The 22903-nt window shown below is 31.8% G+C and overlaps 2 protein-coding genes and 1 long non-coding RNA gene across 3 annotated transcripts; 1 reads left to right on the top strand and 2 right to left on the bottom strand.

Moving 5' to 3' along the window:
• Positions 1-1210: 1210 nt before the first annotated feature.
• On the bottom strand, positions 1211-1825 carry LOC132618175 (uncharacterized). The gene is made up of 2 exons (XM_060333233.1): positions 1536-1825; positions 1211-1392 (listed from the first exon to the last, which is right to left on the bottom strand). The coding sequence occupies exons 1-2, from the start codon at positions 1780-1782 to the stop codon at positions 1292-1294; spliced, it is 348 nt and encodes a 115-aa protein (XP_060189216.1). The 5' UTR covers positions 1783-1825; the 3' UTR covers positions 1211-1291.
• Positions 1826-4118: 2293 nt separating this feature from the next.
• On the bottom strand, positions 4119-6225 carry LOC132617947 (ervatamin-B). Its single transcript, XM_060333011.1, has 2 exons — positions 5581-6225; positions 4119-4931 (listed from the first exon to the last, which is right to left on the bottom strand). Exons 1-2 carry the CDS (start codon positions 6017-6019, stop codon positions 4333-4335), a joined length of 1038 nt encoding a protein of 345 aa, XP_060188994.1. The 5' UTR covers positions 6020-6225; the 3' UTR covers positions 4119-4332.
• Positions 6226-20318: 14093 nt separating this feature from the next.
• Positions 20319-21336, top strand: LOC132620391 (uncharacterized). The gene is made up of 3 exons (XR_009574881.1): positions 20319-20554; positions 20675-20765; positions 20974-21336. It is a non-coding gene; the product is annotated as an uncharacterized LOC132620391 (long non-coding RNA).
• The last annotated feature ends 1567 nt before the right edge of the window (positions 21337-22903 follow it).

Here is a 22903-nt window from a genome sequence, read left to right as displayed (position 1 = left end):
TTTAATAGGTATATATAGTTAGAGATTTTGTTAATTCATTTTTTGACAGCGATTATGGTGAACGACGGCGGGACTATGGGAGAGAATTGGTGTTCCAGTTTTGAACAAGGATATATAAGATTCTGAAAACTGGAGGAAAATCAGCACGTTGGAGAAAGACCAAACAGTCCCTGTTTTAATGATTGGCTGAAAGACCAATCAACAAGTTGGAGAAAGACCAAGTTTCACATTTTATATCTGCACAAAATAACTATTGTAATAGAGTGACAAAACGATATTGATAAATATTTAAAGATATTTATCTATTCACACTATTTGAAAGCAATTTCAAATTATACACTTTCACATGTCTAAAGGTAATTTTAAAAGTATGATTTGTTAAACCTTAAAAATTAATTGAAATGATGAGTTTTGTTCATATTATACTACAATTTAGACGATAAATTGATGTGATAACTTAATTTAAGTAATATCATTAATGATTGGAAATCCCCCTTCACAGTATAAGTGAGACTGATACCTCCCTTGAATAACATTTCAAATGAGATTTAGAATTTTAATATATACAAAAGAAAAATTGTTTTTATCTTTTTTCGGCTTAAAGGGTTCAATAAATATACTTTTAGTCGTTCGCAAGCATCGTGCGTCTAACATCACAACAAGAAAAGTACTTCATTTGGGGTATGACAATAGAGTTCAAGAGTGAATCAAGTAATAATAACAATTCATAATGAGCATAAATTCAGAATATTGAGTTAATTAGATTATGTGACTGTCTGTCAAAGAAAATGGGTGATGTCTCAAGAAACAGGAAGAGAAATAGAAACGAAAAGAGACACGACCTCAAGCTGTCCAATTTTTTCAGGAGACAAATGAAATTAACTTCTCTTGTCATACTAACTAGCATTAATGATTTTGATTGGATCATGATAATTATTGCTTTGATTTATTTATCTCGCCATATACTTAGTTGATTGAATCTTTGGACAAAAAAATAAACATATTCTATTTGTCTACTCTTTTAGATATTATAAGATTTTTTGAAGGAAAAAAAATTCTAAAGCTCACCTGAAACCAGTGTTCAAGGAGTTTTCAAATTCATTCAAAAGCTGGTGAAGGAGGTATTGTTTCCGGACTATTAAAGATTAAAGAAATTAAGCAAAATTAATCTAAAAAAGAAAAGAAATGACAAACATAAATAAGAAACATAAAGTAAATGTAGACAATAATCACTACCTAAAAGGTAAAACTTTCACTAGGAATAACAACAATTTAATATGCTTTTATGAGATCAATGAATCTTATTTTGATGTTTTTCTGCACCAAGTACTTTTCCACCTTTGAATTTGTCTTCCATCTTCGAACATGTGATAAGGCAATGGAACCTCTTATCTGTCATATAAAAAATTCTTTTAATATGTGAATTCAAGATTTACTAATTATAACATACAAAGATAACTTAAAGTGTTGGTAAGCTCAATATTAGAACCCAAAATCATGATTAGTTTCAAAATTAGAGTGAGAGAGAGAGAGACCTCCTTTAAACTTGGCACAATTAACGTCGGAGCATTTTAGCCTTTTCGACGCATGAAAATCAGGATGTTTACATTCTTGTAAACAATATTCATAGCAACCAGCAATGTCAGCAAAACAAGTTGAGTAACATTCATCAACACACTTGTGATACAGATCTTCATCTGCAGACACAGAAAATGGAAAAGAAACCATAATTGTTGTGATAACCATGAGAAAGAATGCTTCTTTCAACATCTTGGACTTCATCTTTCACAATTTCTCTTTTTTTTTCTTTCTTATGCAAAAGAAGAAAGATCACTTCATTTATATAGGAAAATCACATAATCTAGTTTTTAATGATTTAGATTTAGGTGATATCAAAAAAATCTAGTAGTCGTTGGGAGGAGTAAGACCTTAAATGCATGTGAATGGACATCTATTGTTTTACTTTTGTAACTATTAATAGCGAAGTACATGTATAATTAAAAGATATACACACACTTTTGACAAATTTAAGATATTAAAGGTGATTGAAAAACATATTTAAAAGATCAACTTGAACTACTCTCATATATAAGAGAATGCTTTTATCATTTTCTCAAGGGAAAAGGGCTAAATTTACCCCTTTACTTTAATGTATATCTTGTTCACATCTATCCTATGTTATACTACAAAATTACTCCAACCATTAAGAAAATTTTCAAATATACCCAAATTAACGAATTCCCCTAGTTCTTTTAGGAAAAAATGTCTTATTAATAGAAGGGAGCAACCTCAATAATGTAATCCCATTAAAAAAAACAAGAAACTTTAACAAAATGGTTTGAAGCTATTCTCCTTGCCCTTTTCACTTAGCTTTTTCTGAAGCCGAGAAGACAACTTTGATAGAAGACTTTTGGGCAAAAGCTGTTGAGTCACACAATACTTAGAATTTATAGAAGCAGCTCATGAACCATCTTATGACCTACTTAGAATTCATTGAGGCTCATTTAACTCATAAAATATTGTTCCATCAAAACTACGAGAAGCATTTAAAGAAAAAAACATCTTATTTTCAGTATAAAAACTCCAATACGCGAGTGTATGCTTTGGATGATATTGTGAAGTATGTGTTATACTTTTTTTTTTTTTAACTTCAAGAATTTTTTTTATTGGTTACTTGCTTAAATTATACTCTTTTAACGAAGTTTTAGATCAGTTTATCTGTTGAAATTATTAACTAAGTTAAATTTTGTTAAATCACCCTATACCTAATAAATAATGATCTTTTTAATACAATGTTTCAATTATTGCAGTCATTTTTGAAATAAAGCACATTCCTTTGGCCTTTCTTGGAGTGCTCTGTATTGGAACTGATCTCTCACCAAATCATTCTCACTCTCCTTCATCGTTAATGGTGCAATTGAAAAACAAAGAAGAAGAGAAAAGAGGAACACAGACTTTGAATGTATCGAAGTCTTCATATACGGATAACACATTGAGTCAAAATAACACATGGGCCAAAATTGGAAGAAGTGTATTTTGGGCCTTGCATCAGCAGCCCAAAAAGACAAAGAAGGAAATAGCCCAATGGAATAAATCAGAAGGAAACACAAAGAAGGATTTTGGCCCAATTACAATGACTTCATCACAACCATCTAAAGTTGACAAAATCACTTCAACCACACGATCAAACATTCTTTATCAACAAGCATTTTTGGATAGTGATAGGAAGATTCTTTTCTAGGTAGTACGTTACAAAAGATAAAATTAGTTATGGTAGATCAAATAGAAATTAATAGACAAGTGTATAGGATTATTTGATTATTGCTTTATTTTGTTCTCAATATTTTTGTATATATAGGCATGGCCTTACAATGGAATAAACACAGAAAATTTCCCAAACACTATCTCTTGTACTTTCTTTACTCTGTTCAGGAATCCCAAATTCTAAACTTCACGAATAGAGATCCATTAATTGTTAAACTTGTACTTAAATAATCGATCAAGTTCAATGTTAAGAAAAATCTGAAAATATAGAGCGGAGCTCTAGGTATGTGAACATTGTTCTTAAAGATATTTCGTCCACACGATAAATAATAAAATTAGGTGTATCGGAAGATTCAACAAAAAAATTCAATTATAAATAGTGATAAAAAACAACATAATTCAAGACATAGAACCTAGCTCAGAGTAGCTAGGAGGAGAAGGAAAAAAGTTAGAAATCTGTTTTTAGTTCTCTAAGATACCTTTTATATATATATATATATATATATATATATATATATATATATATATATATATATATATATATCAGTATATGATTAACAGCTACTGTATGAAGGTTTTTAATCACCAGCAGCTAGTCTATAAATATTTTATTCCAATATTTTAATACTGGCTGATTTAATAACTCCTCACGTCTATTTCACGTGCCCAACTCTTGTGAGAAGCTTGTGATCCAATTTTTTGAACAGACAAGATCAATTCCTTTTTCTTTCTCTTTACTAGTTCACAAGAAAGAACAATAATTTATAAAATAAAAGAGAATTCTTCGTAACCAACAAGGGACACTCTTTTCCGAGATATCCACTAATTCCTCCAACAGTTAATACAATGAAGAGTATGCATAAATAAAATTTGATTCTTAGAAGCTACCTTGTAAGGTTTTACAATTCTAGTCACAATTATTGACTGCAATTTCATTTAGATCAAGTACTTATACTAGTTTCTCTATTGTAAGCCTTACATTTATAGCAGTCATTCATGTTTTATTAAAAGAAAATAAATGTAACCACATATAGCATTATATATGGCTATATGTTACACATTGATATTTCAAGATTCCTCCTTAAGAGGGTAACTAGCTTGCATGGCAATGCCACACATTCCTTTATTGTCATTTGACCCCCTCTTAATTTTTATGTAACCATCTTCACCCCAATAAGTACCCCATGAATTCTTAACTAGCCAATATTTCTTATCATCTTCCACACCATAGCCAATTAATGTCACTCCATGATTTAGCATATGTCCGCAAAAAATACCAGAGTATATCCCTCCAGAGTATAACTGAAAATCATAGCCCATTGCATCAATAGCCACTGATATAGGTTGTTTTACAACTGCAGCTTGAAGAGCATCCTCATTGTCTGGTACTTCTTCATAGCCACTTATTGTAACTGCATGTTGTTTTGCTTTGGTAGTGTTACATTTCTGATCTTTTCCTATGTATGGATAATTCTTTTCAGTTGTAATTCCACCATTTTTCATGATGAAATCAAAAGCATTCTCCATGAATCCTCCATTACATCCTTGGTTTTCTGAGTAGACATCACAATCAACCAGTTCTTGTTCTGATAATGAGACTAATTTTCCTGTTTTGATCTGGTTGATGCTTTCTACTGCTGCTACTGCAGAGAATGCCCAACAACTTCCTGCAGTTGTAATAAGAATTAAGAGCCCATTTGGATTAACTGATTGAAAGTAACTGATAAACGTGAAGTATTGAATCTAATTTTACAAATAAGTAGTATGGAGGTTCTTAAACTAATAATAATATTTACTAGTACTTGGTATTGAATGGTGGAGTAGAAATCTTAATAAGAGGATTAAATAAAATTCGAAACTTGCGGTCGTAAAGCAATTTTGTTTTTACACAAGGGTTGATTTTGCCCTATTTGCACTATACTGTTTTCTAACGAAAGGGGATTCAATTGAACCTCCTTCCTTGGTTAAGGCGCGGCCACTGCTATATCTTTACATGGAAAAGAACATATGACATAAATGAGATGGGCAGGAAGTTGAGCTAGATTATAAGCCAAAAAGTTATACGTTGGGGTGACTAATTTTATCAAACCAAATGTACTTATATGTCTTTTAGTTGATACTTTGACTTATAAGTACTTTTGGTGTTCACCAAATACATAGCCAAAAAGTACTTATAAACAGGGGTGGACTTTATTTATATTTATATTAAGAAATACACCTCTGCTTATAAACTTATCCAAACACAGTGTGATCTAAGCTTGAACAAAGAGAGTAGAAAAGAAATTAAAAGAGAGAGAAGTTTTTTTGTGTTGGTACCACATTTTTTTTGATCCTTGACTTTTGTTACAGCTCCTTTCTTTCTCCAATCGACACTGACCGGCAATTTGGATATATCATACGTAACATTAGTGGCTGCCTGTTGCCTTGTCTGTTTAGGTTCCTTGTAACCAAAATAAACAGATTTAAACTCCTGGTTTGTCATGTCAGCAAAAGCATTGTCAGTGAGGTTGTAAGAAAGGTTGAGAGAATTGAAGAAGTCAATGAATTGAACATTGGATTGATAAATCCCAAAGCGCATATTCCATTCATCTTTATTTTGGTATTTTCGGCTGTATTTTTGGAGCCAGTTTTGGTACCTATTGAGCATTGGGTCATTTGAGCTGTGACTTGCATTTGTGAGGCAACATAGGGTTAAAAAAGTAATCAGCACAAAGTTCAAGTAAGCATTTCTCAATATAATATAAGATGACTTCATTGCTGTAACTTGGGTTTTGTTTCTGAAATATCGGCTGTTCAATTATCAATGTTTTTATTGCAATTAAGCTGGGTGTTGGCTATTCAAGCATTTGTATGTTGCTGATATGCTTGTTAACCGTGCACGTAATTCACTGTGTTAAGTTTGTTGTAACTTGTTCTTGGTCATGTATTTTGCGTGGTTTGGTTGATTTGTTTCTCTTCATCTCTTTCGTTTACGTTTTGTGTATGATGATGGTTTTGATGAGTTGGGGAATACCTTTGGCTAGAACAAATGTACGGTACTAACTTAAATAAGATACCACAAAGTTTTTGTTTTAAGGATAGGGTCTCTCATTTGTTTATTATTTTTCAAAGATCATTTGTTTAGAAAATTTAGTTGGAAAAAGGTGGTATGTGCACTTCAACAAAAAATATACGGGCTAGCCATTTTTCGGACTGATTTAAAAAATAGCTAGTATTTGAAATTTAATAAGAAAATAACTGTTTTTAATGCAGAAACACTATGATAGTGTCATGAACTTCGAACTTAACTAAGTGAAAATATCCAGAATATGTTTCAAAAATTGGATATTTTTAATGACTTCTGAGTTTGTGGTTATTTTTCAGTTACAAATTCAAAAAATGGCTATTTTTGAATTTTACCTGCCACTTCAGCAAAAGAATATTTAAGCCCTTCAGTAGTTTACGTTTCTGACTATCGTGACTAATGACTATTCAATTACCATGGTGATAGTGATATGATTTTTATGTGACAAATGTGTCATTTAGATGCAAAAGATGTACAATTAGTGTGATCATATGTGAAATTTACCGTTATTTTTCTCTTCTCCTATTTAAATACACGTGATGTTCTTCTTAAACACTTCAATGTATTTCTTTTGTACCTTTTTAGGAATATCAAATGCGAAATTCCGGTGACTTTTTACCACATTCAAAGGTAAGAGCGCCCATGATGCACAAAAATAGAGAAACGAAAACAAATTAATTATAATATGGTAAAAGTTTATTATGTAGCCACTCACTTTACATGAATTTAGGTCTTCTTTCTACTGAAATTAGTCAAACTTGTTATAAGCATGTACAGAAATAACATCAAATTGAGGAATGGAGCAACCCCATTGAAATAGTAGATTCTGCTTCTGTAAACACAAGTAAAATTAAAATGAGAATTTTGATCGCGTGATTGAGATTCAAAATAAAAAGCATTTTATTTCTAATTGTTTAGATTTTACGATAAATTTCAGTAATGCAATTATGATTTACTCCTTAATGAGGGTCTCTCGCATTTAAATTTAATCAAAACGTGAGCCCAATTTTCATTATAGAAGCTGAGACAGGGTTCATATGTTAGATACATTAACGGAAAATTTAGAGCTCATAACTACCTCTAAGATTTATTTATTAGTAATAGCTACATTTTTTTTAATTATTTTTGGTAGCTTAATTATTTATTAAATTACCATCTACAACTTGTTTTTGTAACTGCAGTGTATTTCCCTAAAAATAAGGTACCTCTCTCCCACTTACCTACAATCTCTTTTTTTTTTTCAAATATTTTTCTCTCACATCTTCAATTCACAACCGTATTTTACTCTCATTATTCTTCACCATAATTAGCACGATTTCTTCTTCTTCCTTATTAGTTACCCAATCGCTACAGGTAACTAATTTTCGTTATGTTATTTGTTGTATTTCTCTTCAATTGTTCATAAATTTCATCGTCTTTACCTTCACTTTTCATTCGATTTTTTTTATATATATTTCCAGCCATTGTTAGAGTATCTTCAACAAGCTCTAACTCTCCATTTTAATGGCGGATATTGATACTCCAAACAAAAATACACCAGTGGCAACAAGAAAATCAATGGAGAATCTCCAGCTAATGGCCGAAGCTCAGCCATAACAATTAGTTTGCTAAATCTCCATGGATAGGCCGAAATAAGAGGAAAATCCTTCTTATGTTTGCTAATCATGTGATGTTGTTTATCTTATGAGTGATGAAGAATATTATTGTAGCATCATCTAGGAGCAAGAGAATAGGTTGTTGTTGTAAAAACACCATTGATGAGAGTTGGGGAGCTTCATGCCCACCAAGTGTTTGATAAAATGTTTCAGTATATTTCAGTGTATTTCTGTGTATCAACAAACAATATATCTAATTTTTCATTATATTTTAGTGTATTATTTCGCTGTATTGAAATGTTTTTTTTTTTTTGGGTGTAGAGCCTATTTTTACTCCACTTTGTTTTCACGATTTTTGTATTTCTAATTTATGATATAGTTTATGGTATATTTCATTGAATTCCATTGTATATACGCATACTACAACTTTATATTTCTTAAACAACCAACCATATATCATTGCATTCCAACTCATATTTTTTTATATTTGGAAGTTTTCAGATCTTTAGTGGTTTTTGAATTCAAAAAGTTTTAATTGTGATAAAAGTTGAGAGAGATTCGTGAGCTGTTATGGAATGCGTGAAATATGGTTGATTTAATTTAACTTACCATTAAAAAAGAAAAAGAAGAATCTGTTCAAAAAATATAACCTATTTTTACTCAACCCGATTTTATATTTTCGTATATTTCACTGTATTTCAAAAAATCTGTTCCATAAATAGCTCCTGATTTCACTGGAGCGTGTTTACTATTCACTGTATTTCTCTATATTTAAAAAAAAATAGAAATACACGATTTTTAAAGAAAAGTAGCTACGCTTGGTAATTTTACATTTTATAGTTATATCTAGTTAGAAGCCAATAAAAGGTAGCTATTTATGTAAGTTTCACTAAATTAACACCACACATAGTAGTAGCTAGGTTTCTGCTACTATAGAAGTTAATTATAATTAGTACATGACAATGTCTTGTGTCCTGTCCTTGCTTAATGGAGCAATTTAATGTTTCGGAAGGTTAATCACCTCAACGCTGTGAACTAATTGATCATACTGCTAATTAGTTGAACGTAACATCATGTTACATATAATTAAGGTTAATCAGCTTGTAAGGAGTAAGGACACCGAGAAAATAAAATTTGTTACTGTGATGTATTTATTAATTTTATATACGTATGAAATATATTTCGTCTTTCTGTTTCTAAAGAATGAGATTTAGTTACAGTTTTTATATTATAGTAGTAAAAGAAAGCTAGATAATCCAACATATGCCACTTCCACTAGTAGTATCACTGGGGCCGAAAATCTTGAGTTCAGAATAGACGACCCATAAAGATCTGATCCAATCGGAAATTCTGTTTTTTTATAGATTAATAGAGATTGGTATCTTGGGTGAGCCCTAAGCTGGACCATCAATCACATTCATTCAACTGTCCCTAATTGAATATACACTTCTATTTTTTATTTACTTTTATTCTTTTTCACATAACTCAAGCAAAAAAGATCAAATTATTGGACAGTAACTGTCAAAGAGTTTTTCGTGACTTAAACTCGTAACGTTATGATTTGACTTAAAAGTCCTCTTGATTGTTGAGCAGCAAGTCGGGCTGTGGGCGCAATAGGAACGGACGTTTGAAGAAATCAGTTTAGGCGTGGGTTAACTTATAAAGACGAATTCAGAATTTTAAGAGGGTGAATTCATCATTATTTTTAAAATAAGATATAAAAATTTATAGTGACATCAGGTTAGCGAGCAAAATGTTAAAGGCTGCTAAGAAATTTAAGAAAAAAAACAAAGACGCAAAAGTGTATTTAGTAGTGTTCGATCTCACGACCTTAAGGAATTAAACCCATCACTTATTCAAGGCTCCACTCGGTCTTGTCTGACCATGTGTTCCTTCGGTTAATATTAGATATACTTTAAGAATTATATATATAATATATCGAGTTTAGTTGGGTAACTAGGAGTGTCAAATTTGGCCCAAAAGGTGATGACCCGCCCAACCCGCCCAAAATTCTATGGGTTGGGCTCAAGATAATTTCATATTGGGCTGATTTTAGCCCAACCCAATATAGCCCATTTTAAAGTGATCTCCAACTTAGCCCAATACTAACTCAATTCTAGCCCGTTTATAAGATTTACTTAAATTTGGATTTATTGCTTGAGATTTACTTTATTATATTTATGTATACATTTTTCTTGTATCATGTATCTTATAAGTTTGTGGTATGTTTAATATGAAGGGAAATATTTTTCACGAAAAATGTTTTTCTCGAAAATATTTACCACGGAAAATGTTTTCCTCAAAAATATTTTTCATGAAAAATCTGCAAAAATAATTTTCAGGAAAATATTTTTCACAAAAAATGTATTTCTAAAATATACTTTCGTGGAAAATATTTTTCTAGAAAATAGACCCTTCAAAAAACTGGGTCAAGTTGGGCGGGTCATGACCCAACCCATTTTTAGCCCATTTTAGCCCAACCCATTTCAACCCAAGTAATTTTTGGGCCAATGTTAGCTCAACTCATTTATTACATCAGCTCATTTTGATTAGGCCAATTTCAGCCCAACCCGCCCATTTGACACTCCTATGGGTAACCATGGATTGACGTAGCCCATTTTTCTACATAAATTCGCCCCTGCATAGAAGGAAGGAAATAGCTCTAAACTTGTGTAGGTTTCGTCAACTTATTAGGTAGCGGGCATATAATAACAGACGGGGAGTTTGAGCTGTTTGGTATCCAAGTCGATTGGTTAGATGATTTTACTTATTATTTTAAAATTAGCCGCGTATTCTAAAATGAAATGGGAAAAAATAGTAACAATGCGCTTCATAATCTTTTTTTCTTTTGAAGAACAAGTTTGTAATTAGAATTAAAGCCTCTTGACTATTGAACTATCCAAAGATATGCAATTCTGGAAGGAAAGGCTTTAATCATTTATTAGCTGTTGCTTAACGTTGAAGCGGCGGCGACCAAAAATGGTTACATAAAACAATGTCGGTTTAAGTACAAAACTAAAACTAACTTTCTTGTTAATCATAATGATTGGTAAACCCAGACATTATTAAATGACAAAAAGTCCAAATTGGAGATGGGGGAAACAACATTATATATATATATATATTAGAGGTGTTAAGAGGAAGATACAGAGAAACAAAGGGATAGTGGAAGAAAAGGGACACATGGCCTACATGTGAACTTAGTTTGGAGACAAAAGTAAAAGAAAGCATAAGGGCGTGCACAAACCACTCACGTGCCTTCCCTTTTCTCCCACAGCTCATCTTCCACATTCCCACTTCCCTCTACTCCCATGCACCTATCCTATCTATCTTAATCCCCCATTTTCCTCCTTATGCTCATTTTGTTGAGTATCACCACATTGATTGATGGAGTGAACTGTTGTTTTCTTATATGATTATGGACGATATTTATTCATGAGTTATATAACTTTTGTGATTGTGTTATTCTAACGTTAGGAGTTGAGTGGATTAAAATAGGTCCAATTAATAAATGGGCGGATCAAGATTACTTGGAAGGGCGCACGTATACCAATTTTGGCGTCACTGTTTAGTTACGCCCTGAATTTATAAATTGTTACCATCTATCAATTTTGGAACTACTTTAGATATGCGGTATCTGAAGTTAGTCTTGACAAAACTTATCTTTACACATTTGACTGAAATCTAGGCACATGAATTTCAGTCATTTTGCCTGAATTTCATGCGCATATGGCTAAAGTTTATGCAAATATGACTCAGGCATATATGTCTGAAGTTCAACCATATGAAATTTCAGACATTTTATCTGAGGTCTAACCTCAAAAATCACTTTTTTGAAGTTCCGAAGTGGGTAGACGTATAAATTTTTTAAAATTGGATACATATCAAATAGCGTGTTCAAATGGTACCCCGTGAAAGTTTTCTATTTCGGATAAGATGACTTGGGACAAGATGGACTAAATAATTAGGCCACAACTCAATTTGCTTGATTCTTACCGAGTTTAAATTTTATTTTTTGTTTTCAAACCAAACAAAAGTAATAAACCTTTTTTATTACAGCTTATTTCAGATATCAAACAAAATCTTTTTCTTAGAAAAGTAATTTTTCGACAAGGTTTTTGATGAGATCATTGGGCAATTCGCAGAATTGGCCTTCTTTTCGGGTGGTCTTTAAATTTTTCCCTTCAAATTGGTGGTCTTTAAGTTTTGTCCTTCGCCTCAAATCTATGGGTTCCGGGTTTGAACCCCCGCCAGTCAAAAAATTTTAAAAACATTCGCAAGACAGAGTTTGAATTTCGCTCTGCCCCCTCCGGCAGACTTTGCCTTGAGGCATATATTTTATTTTATTTTACTTTTCAAGGCAAATTTTTAATTATGCCTTAAGGAAAACTTCCGCCTTATGGAGCACACTTTTAGTTATGCCTTAACTAAAAGTGTGCCCCATAAGACATAACTAAAAGTATGTCCCATAAGGTGGAACTTTTCCTTAAGACATAACTAAAAGTTTGCCTTAAGGCAAAGTCTATGCCTTAAGGAAAAATTCTGTCTTATGAAACATACTTTTGGTTATGCCTTCACTAAAAGCTTGTCCCATAAGGCACAATTAAACTATGCCTTAAGGAAAAGTTCTGCCTTATGGGGTAAACTTTTAGTTATGTCAGATCCGGCATAACTTTAGTTTTTCCTTAAGGAGTGTATGTCGGATCCAGCATACACGCCCCCAGCCTTGCCTTGCGAATTTTTAATTTTATTTTATGCCTGAGCGGGGTTTTCGAACTCAGAACCTCAAGTATTCGCCCACCTTTTCAAGCGAAGGGCAAAACTTAAAGACCACAAATATGAAGGGCAAAATTTAAAGACCACCCCAAAAGAAGGGAAATCCGTGCAAAAAAATGAATTTGATCTATATTTAGCTGAAATCGGCCCAATTTTTATGTGAAGTTAATTGAACGGATCAAAATAAGCTACCCACCCAAACTTGACTAAGCCGAATGGGCCATGTTTTCATAGGCTGATTTTATCACTTCCTACCGATATTTATATTTTTTTTACATAATATTAGAAAGAAACCTATCATTATTCTTGGTTTATCCAAAATTTGGTTTCATGGTATATTGTTCACGTTTAAGTCTCGTCCTGGAAATAAGAGGTGTTAAGCATCCCTTATTGTTGAATATAATTTTGAATAATCATGAGCTAACTTTTGAACTAGGTTGAGTCAGGTCTAAAGTTTTTTTTTTTCTTTTATCATTATTCTATCCTTTTAAATAAATCGAGTGACTGTTACTCTGTTAGAGATAGATTTAACACTTTTAAGTCAGTAGATGTAAAGTATTTGTGCGCTTGTTATTCATTATGAAATAAGTATATAAAACATTCATGTATTTTGAACCTATATAAAAATAATTAGGTTCCTATCAACCTTTGGTGGTCGATATATTATATGGTAGTGTTCTATTCGGGGACGGAATTCAACTCATGAAGAGCAAGAGCTAGCATGGACTTAACACAATCTACTTGTGAGTATGCTTGTGTTTTCAGTTTTGTTTTTCATGTTTTACAAGCAAAGAGTGTTCTAGTCTCCGGAAATAGAAAATTAGATCATGTCGTTCTTATTAATGCAGCTAGCGCCTTATTTATAAACTAGTCTTAAGTGTACGGGCGTTGCACGTGTGTATTGCATGAATCAATAATTAATTTATATAATAAGAATATAATTTTATTAAAATAAATGCAATTGTCATAATGAAAATAAATATTATTATATTGACATAACAGCTGAATTCAATATTTATTGAACATGCAGACAATGTGGATTTAGTTAAATAACTACAGGTGCGGATCTACCTTGTATGGTGGGAGTTCCACGCCACCCGCACGCTTCCGCTAAAATTCTTATTATAGATATAGACATCTGTTAAAAAATGAATATATTGATAAAGTGGCATCCGGAATCAACAAATGACTTGCGAGTGCCAGTGAAACCACTTCCGCTTTGAAGACTTTATATTTGCTCTGTAGCCGAGTTCGATTCACTGCGGAAGCATACTGATTTATTTATTTGTTTTTTCCCTTTTTCCCTTGTTAGTATTTCATTCATTCTCAGTTGGACCCTAGGCCGTGACTTCTTTTTAGTAAAACTTACACAAATAACTACTTTTTAATAGCTTCTAACAAGTTATAGCTACAAGTTGAAGATTTACAATTCGTAACTGCTTTTGGCTGTATTTTAGTTGAATCTCGCATTTTTGAAATACAGTGAAATACAGCGAAATACAACGCGGCTGTTGAGTAAAAAACGGCTATATTTATGGCAATAAAAATCTTTTTCAAATTATATGGTAATTTGTATTAATGGTTCCATGATTCACGCAAACCTCATGAGGTTCCATTACAGCTAACGTCTGTCAATCAAAATCACTCCATTCAAAAGTTTTTGAATTCAAAAAAACTCAGCATCTTCTCTTTCCAAAAATACAGTAAAATTTTCTTTCATCTTTGAATTTTTTTTCAACAATCTGATTCGAGCTAATACACTCTGTAATTCACGAACGAGTGATTTGACATTGTCGTAGTGAAGAACAGTTGAAAAATTCGATTATCAACAAGTAATTTTGATTTCATTCTATTTTTTTTGAAACACACTGAAATACACGGACATACAAAATCGGGTTGAGTAAAAATAGGCTATATTTTTTTTAACAGATTCTTCTTTTTCTTTTTAAATGGTAAGTCAAATTAAATCAACCATATTTCACGCATAATGGCTGATATTTCAATAACAGCTCACGTCTTTCTCTCTCTCTATTACTCCATTCCAAATAAAAATACGCTGAAATATATTGAAATGCACATAATCAATGACAAAAATAATACACTGAAAATATACTGAAATTGGATAAAACACAGTAAATACACATAATCAATGGCAAAAATAATACACTGAAATATACTGAAAATTAAATATATTGTTTGTTAATACACTGAAATATACTGAAACATTTTATCAAACACTTGGTGGGCATGAAGTCCACAACTCTCATCAATGGTGTTTCTACACCAACAACCTATTCTCTTGCTCCAAAATGATGCTACAATATCATATTGCTATAATCAATATAATTCTTCATCACTCATAAGATAAACAACATCAAATGATCAGTAAACATAAGAAGGATTTTCCTCTTCTTTTGGCCCATCCATGGAGATTTAACAAATGAATTGTTATGGCTGAGCTTTGGCCATTGGCTGGAGATCCTCCGCTGCTTTCCTTGTTACCACTTCCTCCAACACCAACAACAATCACGACAACCACGTTTCTCTCTCCAAATTACTCCATTCCAAACTTTTAGAAATACTTCCAAATACAGAAAAAAATATAAACTGGAATACAATGAAATATGATTGATTGTTTAAGAAATATAAAATTGTAGTATGCGTATATACAATGGAATACAATGAAATATATCAGAAACTGTTTCATAAATTAGAAATACATTGAAATACAGCGAAATATACTGAAATAATACAGTGAAATATATTAAAATATACTGCCATATTTTATCAAACACTTGGTGGGCATGAAGCTCCACAACTCTCATCGGAGGGGGAGTATGTGTTGGATTCATACCGGAGGGGCGGTAGAATAGCGTCGTTATCAGTGAGAGAAGGGAATTAGCAATATTTTACAAAATCATCATCGCCTCTTTCAAGCCACCGATTATACTCACCAGGCACCGGCACCACTTCCACCAACTCCACCGGCAACATTCAATGCTCAGGCGGAAGCATTAAAAAAAGAAAAAAAAAGAAAAACCTTTTGAACGATATGTAACAACAATGAAGAAATTGCACGGATTGCCCTTCAAAAGGAGCTGAACTTTAATTTTTGCATTTCAAATGCCAAATAAGCTGTTTATAATACTTCCTTTGTTAAAACAGATATGGGAGTGAGATAGGTAACAGAGAGAGAGAAAGAGAAGGGTGAGAGAGATAAAGAGAGGGGTGAAATCTCATGGACCATGTATTTAGGGATAGAATAGTTAATGGACTGTTTATTTAGGAGATGAGGAAACACAGTAATTGAAATATAGTTGGGTATCTATGACATGTAATTTTAGAATAATATAGCTGCGAAAATTAAATATTAAATAAGGTAGTTATTATTCATACTTAAGTCTTAGGGGTAACAAGTAAATTTCCTTCTTTTTATTTGCTAAATGTCTCTTTCTTCTTTTAAATTTCTTTACATCCCTCATTTTGCTTGTAGTATTATATTCATGAGTAACGTCTATCAAAAAGTAATTTAAATTGATTTTGGTTAATGTATATTTCTTTCTTTTTAATGGTACAACATTAATTTATATATTCTATTAGCTTTTAAAAAAAAATTAAATGGCTTGATTGATATATATATTTTGAGTTGATTCTCAAATATCGAGAATTTAAACGCTTTTGCTTTAGATAATTGCTATATAACTCGACAATTATGATGAAAAATTAACCCAAGAACAATTAATCTAGTCAAATAAAGAATATATACTCCCTTTGTCCAAATTTATATGACACTCTTTCCTTTTTAGTCAGCCTCAAATGAAATGATTTATAGCCACACAAATTTCTATGATTTGTTTTGGACCACAAGTTTCAAAAGTCTTCTTTTATTTTTTAAACTTCGTGCCCAGTAACACATTCATATAAAATGGGACAGAGCCGCTCTTTTATAAAGTTTTTCTTTTGCAATTTTATTCTAAAATATAACTTAAATTAAGCGTTAAAGAGACTAAACTGAAATCAAACTTATTAGCCTATTTGTGAATGAAAGGCCCCATTGAGTTAACCAAAAACTAACCAAACCGACACATCCTTCCTAATCTTATAGCTAATGGTAGGTATACTGTGCACATAAATAATGGCTCCCGCAACCTTTGAATTCTGGATCCGCCTCTGAATAACTATATATATTTTTTGTAACTATAGATATTTTAGTATATGAGAGACAATATATAATGTTATCTCACATTATATCTCCATATAACGACGTTCTTAGTGTATGTCACGTTCCCTTATATTGTTTTAGTGGCTATGTCACGATTTCAACTTTTCATTTTAAAAATTGATACTCCTATCACTTTTGAAAGTGTAACATATAATTTTCCATGTGCAAAACCATGTTGTAGCATATATAATGCAACATTGAGTATGTTATATTCAATATCATTGCAAATCACAAATACGTAAAAAATTATTTTGAACCAATTCCTTCATTTTATTTTATCTAAAGTTTTAGATATTATGGTATTTACAATTACATAATTGGTTATAGCTTAATTTATCTCTAAAGTTAATATTACCATGTTGGTTCAAAATTCGAAAATTTAGTACTTAAAATTAAATCAAAACTCTTACCCCCTGTTTGGATGGTTGTTTCCCGTGATTCATTAATGTATGATTTTCTAAGAAACCATGTTTGTATCCATTTTTCTTAAAATTATATGGTATGGTGTTGTAAACCCGTTGTAATTATGTGGTTATTTAATCATGAAAAAATTCAATTTTTGTAACCAAGGATTTGGTGAGTTTTGCGTGGTTACATATTTTATTTCCCCATTATACCCTCACCCTCCACCACCCACCTCCACCCCCACCCCTACCACTCACCCCACCCCAACTACCCCACCCCTCTGCCACCCACCACCCACTACCCCTCACCACCACCCAACCCCACCCCACAACCACTCACCCCCATCCTCACCCCACAACCACTCACCCCCACCCTACCACCCACTATCCCCACCCTCATCCCACAACCACCCACCTCACACCACCCACCCACTACCCCTCCCTACCACCCAACCCCACCCCACAACCACTCACCCCTAACCTACCACCCACTACCCCCGCCCTCATCCCACAACCACCCACCTCACACCACCCGCCCCTCCACCACCACCCACTCAATGACCGTCCCCACCCACCACCTACTTATTTTTTAAAGTTTCTATTTTATCCTTTACCTGAGTTTTATTGATATATATATAAACTAATTTCAAATTAAGAGTTAAAGGGTATTTTAGTAAACTTACAAGTTATTATACAGTACCATACAATCAAACCACACGATACAAATATTATTAAACCACAACAAATGATATTGTCTATCCAAACATTGTGTTCATTAATACAATACAATATCATATTGTACCATATCATACTGTACATTAATGAATCACGGGAAACAACCATCCAAACAGAGTGTTAGGAAGTTAAAAGATAACAACAAACATGCATTGCTGGATTTAGGTAATCAACTACTGGCAATATTTGAAGAAAAAGCCGTAATAATTATCTACCTCAAGGATTAGTTGTTAAGGAATAAGAAAAAAATGTTAATTGCCACGTATTAAACTCTACAAACTTTTGAAGGTCTATAAGGATATATAAAAGTTTTCCAAATATTTATATAAGATAAATGTTAATTGATTTTGAAATCTCAAATATTAGGACATCCTCTATAGGTAAATAAGGAGAGATAAAGTAAATAATATGTTAGCTGATTTTAAAGTTTTAAATATTAAAAAAATTATTAAATTAAAGATTCGTTCAATATGTAATTTATCTTTAAAGTAAAAAAAATCTAACATTATTTTACAATGGTTTCATGCTGATAAGACCGAACCTATTTTGAATTTACAAAACATGAATGCTTAGAGTTGTTGATTGTATTGTGTTAAATTAATTATGCCCACTCTATATAAAAATGATCTATTGGGAGCCTAAAACATATTTTCTTGTGTTCGTGATTGTTCTCTAAAAACTGGGCACGTCCAAATTAAATAGTATTTTGTAGGAAAAAGACCACGACTATATAATTTAGAAGGCCCCTTAACAAAATTACCCTAATTTATATAATTACAAATAGCATCCATCAAACAGTTACCTTAAATATCATTCTGATTAAAGAACAATAACTACCTAATAAAAGCATGGAATGTTTTAAACGAAATATTGAAATTTTGGCCTAGCGGCTAAAAACTGATTATTTTGAGAAGCGCTTTTCATAAAAGTACTTTTTATGAGAAGAAGTTTGTGTTAATTAATTTAAAAAGTGTTTTTGATTGCTTTTAATAAGGAGATTGTGTTTGGCTAATATTCTTAAAAAAGTGCTTTTGAGTGTCTTACGAAAAAGGACAAGTATCAATAAACGTTTACTATCAAGATTATTTTACGGAGAGAAATTATTTTAAATAGCTATTATGAAAGACTTTTATTAAGTTTTTACTTTTTAATAATTAAAATTTAAAAGTAAATATTAAAATTTTTAATTAATATAATACATAAATAAATAAAAAATATTGATATAATATCAACACGATGATGTAAATATACTAAAAACTACTACCAAAATAAAAGTCAAAATCATTCCACCAATTAAAATTCAACACAAAAATAAGTAAAATCCTTCATACATCATGAAGATTCTCAATGATTTTATCCCTAATGGATTAATGAGGGATATACTTGGTAAATATGTATTTAAGGTAGGGATATTTTTCTCTTGAAGAAGAAAATTAATTTCTGCTTCTGCTTTTTTTCAAGAGGCGGAAATTTTTTGCTTCTCCCCAACCGCAGAGAAACTGCGTCTGCCTTTTTTGACATTTTATAGAGTTTTTCCATCATTTTAATGCAATTATTCAATTATTAAATGACTAATACCTTTGGTTCTTGATAAATTACCGTCTAATTGCAATTAGCCCTCCCAAAGATAAATGTCATATGCAATGATAATTGAAACTGCTCAATTTAAATGCTCATAACATTAAAAAATGTAACTGCTGAAAGTTATTACTCCACTATTTATCAGATGAAATAGAGTCCAAAAATGATGATATCAAATCAAAGGACTAATTACCTGTGATTGAATCAATTGTGATGTGGAACAAGGATGATAAGGAATTCTTGAGGGAGCCATGAGGGGATCCGAGGATGAGGACTAAAGCATGATCACAGCAAGATGTGTTACCATCAGGTTTGGACTGTAATACACTATATATTAAAGCGTGAAGGGATAGGCAGGGGCGAATCTACCCATTAAAATTGGGTCACGTGAGTACATGGTCACCCGATTAAACTCGGTATATTATGTATATAATCCTTAAAATATATCTAATATTAACTAAAGGAACACATGGTTAAACTATATTGAGTGAAACACTGGTTAAGTAGTGGGTTTAATCACTTAAGGTTGTGGGATTGAACCCTACTAAATGCACTTTTGCGTCTTTTTTTTTTCAAAAAAAATTCAAGCCTGGATTCGGCTCTGGGGATAGGGGATGAGGACTGTAAGTATATTTAAAGATTCCAAAACAAAGTTTGCAACCAACCAAGGAATTCTAGATCCTTGAAACCTATAGATTGTTTGCAGGGAGTCATAAAGAGAAGCCAACTAAAACTGAAGTTTTTGGTTGGTATTTTGTATGAGATGTGCTCCAATATTTTTTTTCACACAGTTCTGATTCCCATTATTTTTTGCCCTCATCCTCAGGCAACCTGTGTCCTGGCCATCACAACCTCAACAACGTCTTGTGAAGAATGCTAGGGGTCTCGAGTGTAGCCAAAGGAAGTTATAACTGTAAGTACACTGTATAATTAAGGCATATTTGAAGTGAAAAAAAGCTTTAACAAAGCAACCGATCTGTGGCTTGCTAAATTTATATTGCGTACAATAATTTGGACTATCTTTATGTTGAAGGCTGTGGAATGAAAAAGACGAACTATGTACACTGAGGTTGCTTCTCCTAATTCCCAATAAGAGATGACTTCTTTCTTCAGCTATATATGAGGTTTGTTTCTTTAATTTTGTACTAACAGAGAAAATTTGATGCTTCTTGTAATTCCTGAAAATGTAATGAATTTGTGTTTAACTTTCTCTTAAGGATTTGATCAAGTATTATTTGCAAGACAAAAAAGCTCTCTATTTGCAAATAGGATACAAATAATCTTAGTAAGTCTAGATACTTCATAATTTTGTAATTAATTTTGTCACTTTAGATATGTAGAATTGGCACCCAAATAAGTGGAGTCCTGCCCATGTTGATAGGAATACGATCGAGATCAATATATCCTACCGAGGATGCTAAAAATTTGGTGGAGAGGAGGATTGTTATTCTTAGAGACATATGTGTTGGAAGCAACAAATGTGGAGGATGCACTCTTGATTGTTGAAGAAGATCTTGAGCATTGTAAAACAAAAGAATTTTGCTGCAGATATAAGTGTTGCTAAATTATTGTCGGAAACAGTCTTTCTACCCTACAAAGATAGTGGTAAGATCCGCGTACACCTACCCTTTTGAAATCACACTTGTCGAATTACACTGAATATGTTGCTGTTGTCGTTGTACGTGGTATTCAATTTGTAGATACCAGAAAAATCTTATGCACATTATTATGTTAAGTTTTTTTTTTTTTGGCTACAGAGGCTATCTCTTTAGACTATGACTTTACAAATAGTATTTCTATTGTTTATGTTACACATTTAATTAGTCACATTAATTCTTATTATAAAATTTATAACAATAATTACTTAGTCATTTTTATCATTTTTTTATGACCGCGCGAAGCGCGGACAAATTAACTAGTAAATTAATAAGGTTATGTCAATATGTATTGTCAATACTGAATACCCTCAGTAAAGAAGCAAATGCTCCCTACCAACCAAAGTGATATCTATATAAAAAAGAAAACATAATAAACATTTAGACAAAAAGCAAAGGAAGATTAAAAAGAAGAGAAGGCAAAGAAAATCAGTTTCCGATGGTATGTAATAAAAAACTAATCAGCTTACCATGAATATTCTGAGTGAAACCGGAAATCACAAATAAATTCTAATGTTCTACCTTGGCCTCCAAAGATTTAAGAATTCCTTTTTTTTTTTTTTTACTTTTTTCTATTAAAGATATAAACCTTACAATGACGTAAAATTATTGTATATTGAGATCATATATAAGACATTTTAAACAAAAATCACAATTGACAACCTTTCAATTTGCAATATAATTATTTGTAAAAATGGACGAAACTTTAATATTATTTAACTCAGTACATTAAGAGTATTTTGGCCTTTTTTATTTTCTCATTAAAGTAGTTTATCATTGAAAAGTAGTATTGCAATTCTAGGAGTAAAACAACAGAAACAAACAGGGGCGGAGGGAGGAAGGGCTAAGGGGGTTCACCGAACCCCTCAGCGGAAAATTATACTGTTTATATATGGTTAAAATTATTTTTTATGTATATATAGTAGTCGTTGAACCCCTTTGACTTCTTCGTGTGCTTACTTTTCATATTTTGAACCCCTTAATTAAAATCCTGGTTCCACTACCGGAAACAAAGGCAATAAAACCCAGATTGAACCGCTGGTTATGCTTTTCGATGGAGAATTTCTTGAATACGTCAATGTAAAATTTATGAAGATAAAGTAAAAGCCAGAGGAAAAACTAATACTAATAAAAATTCTTTTTACTCAAAGGAAGAAAACCTGGAAACCAATTTTCTGTGGCAAATGCAATGACCCGTATACCTGCGCAAATTTGTAAATAAGTCAATGTTAAATTAATGATCATATATAAAACATTGTATAAACAAATATCACAATTTACAACCACACAATAATTAACATTAACAATGACAATAAAAGAATCTACACCAATAACTAATCATAAATAAAGAAAAACCTAAAGAAAAGCCACTTGACCTAAACCTAAACAAAGGCTGAGCGTAAAACATAAACGGCAATATCCTTATATAGGGCAGTTTTTTAGTTTTTTCCCCAAAAACGCTAAATATTAACGAAATAGATAATAATTTTTTTTTAATTATTAGACAAATAGTAAATGACAATTTTGTCTATCGTGGAGTCTTTTAATGAAGAGTAAAAAGTTCAAACAACATTTTTAAGACCCTTTGTGCTTTTAATATAGTATAG

This window comes from Lycium barbarum, chromosome 11 (genome assembly GCF_019175385.1).
Source record: "Lycium barbarum isolate Lr01 chromosome 11, ASM1917538v2, whole genome shotgun sequence".
NCBI lineage: Eukaryota > Viridiplantae > Streptophyta > Magnoliopsida > Solanales > Solanaceae > Lycium > Lycium barbarum.
The sequence above is the reverse complement of the archived record's forward strand: the minus strand, read 5'-3'. Positions and strand labels throughout refer to the sequence as shown.

Coding starts and splice junctions, on each gene's coding strand:
- LOC132618175 (XM_060333233.1), bottom strand. CDS start 1,782: ATGAAGTCCAAGATGTTGAAAGAAGCATTCTTTCTCATGGTTATCACA. Junction 1,393..1,535: donor TTGTGCCAAGTTTAAAGGAG/GTCTCTCTCTCT, acceptor TTTATATGACAG/ATAAGAGGTTCCATTGCCTT.
- LOC132617947 (XM_060333011.1), bottom strand. CDS start 6,019: ATGAAGTCATCTTATATTATATTGAGAAATGCTTACTTGAACTTTGTG. Junction 4,932..5,580: donor CAAGGATCAAAAAAAATGTG/GTACCAACACAA, acceptor TTACAACTGCAG/GAAGTTGTTGGGCATTCTCT.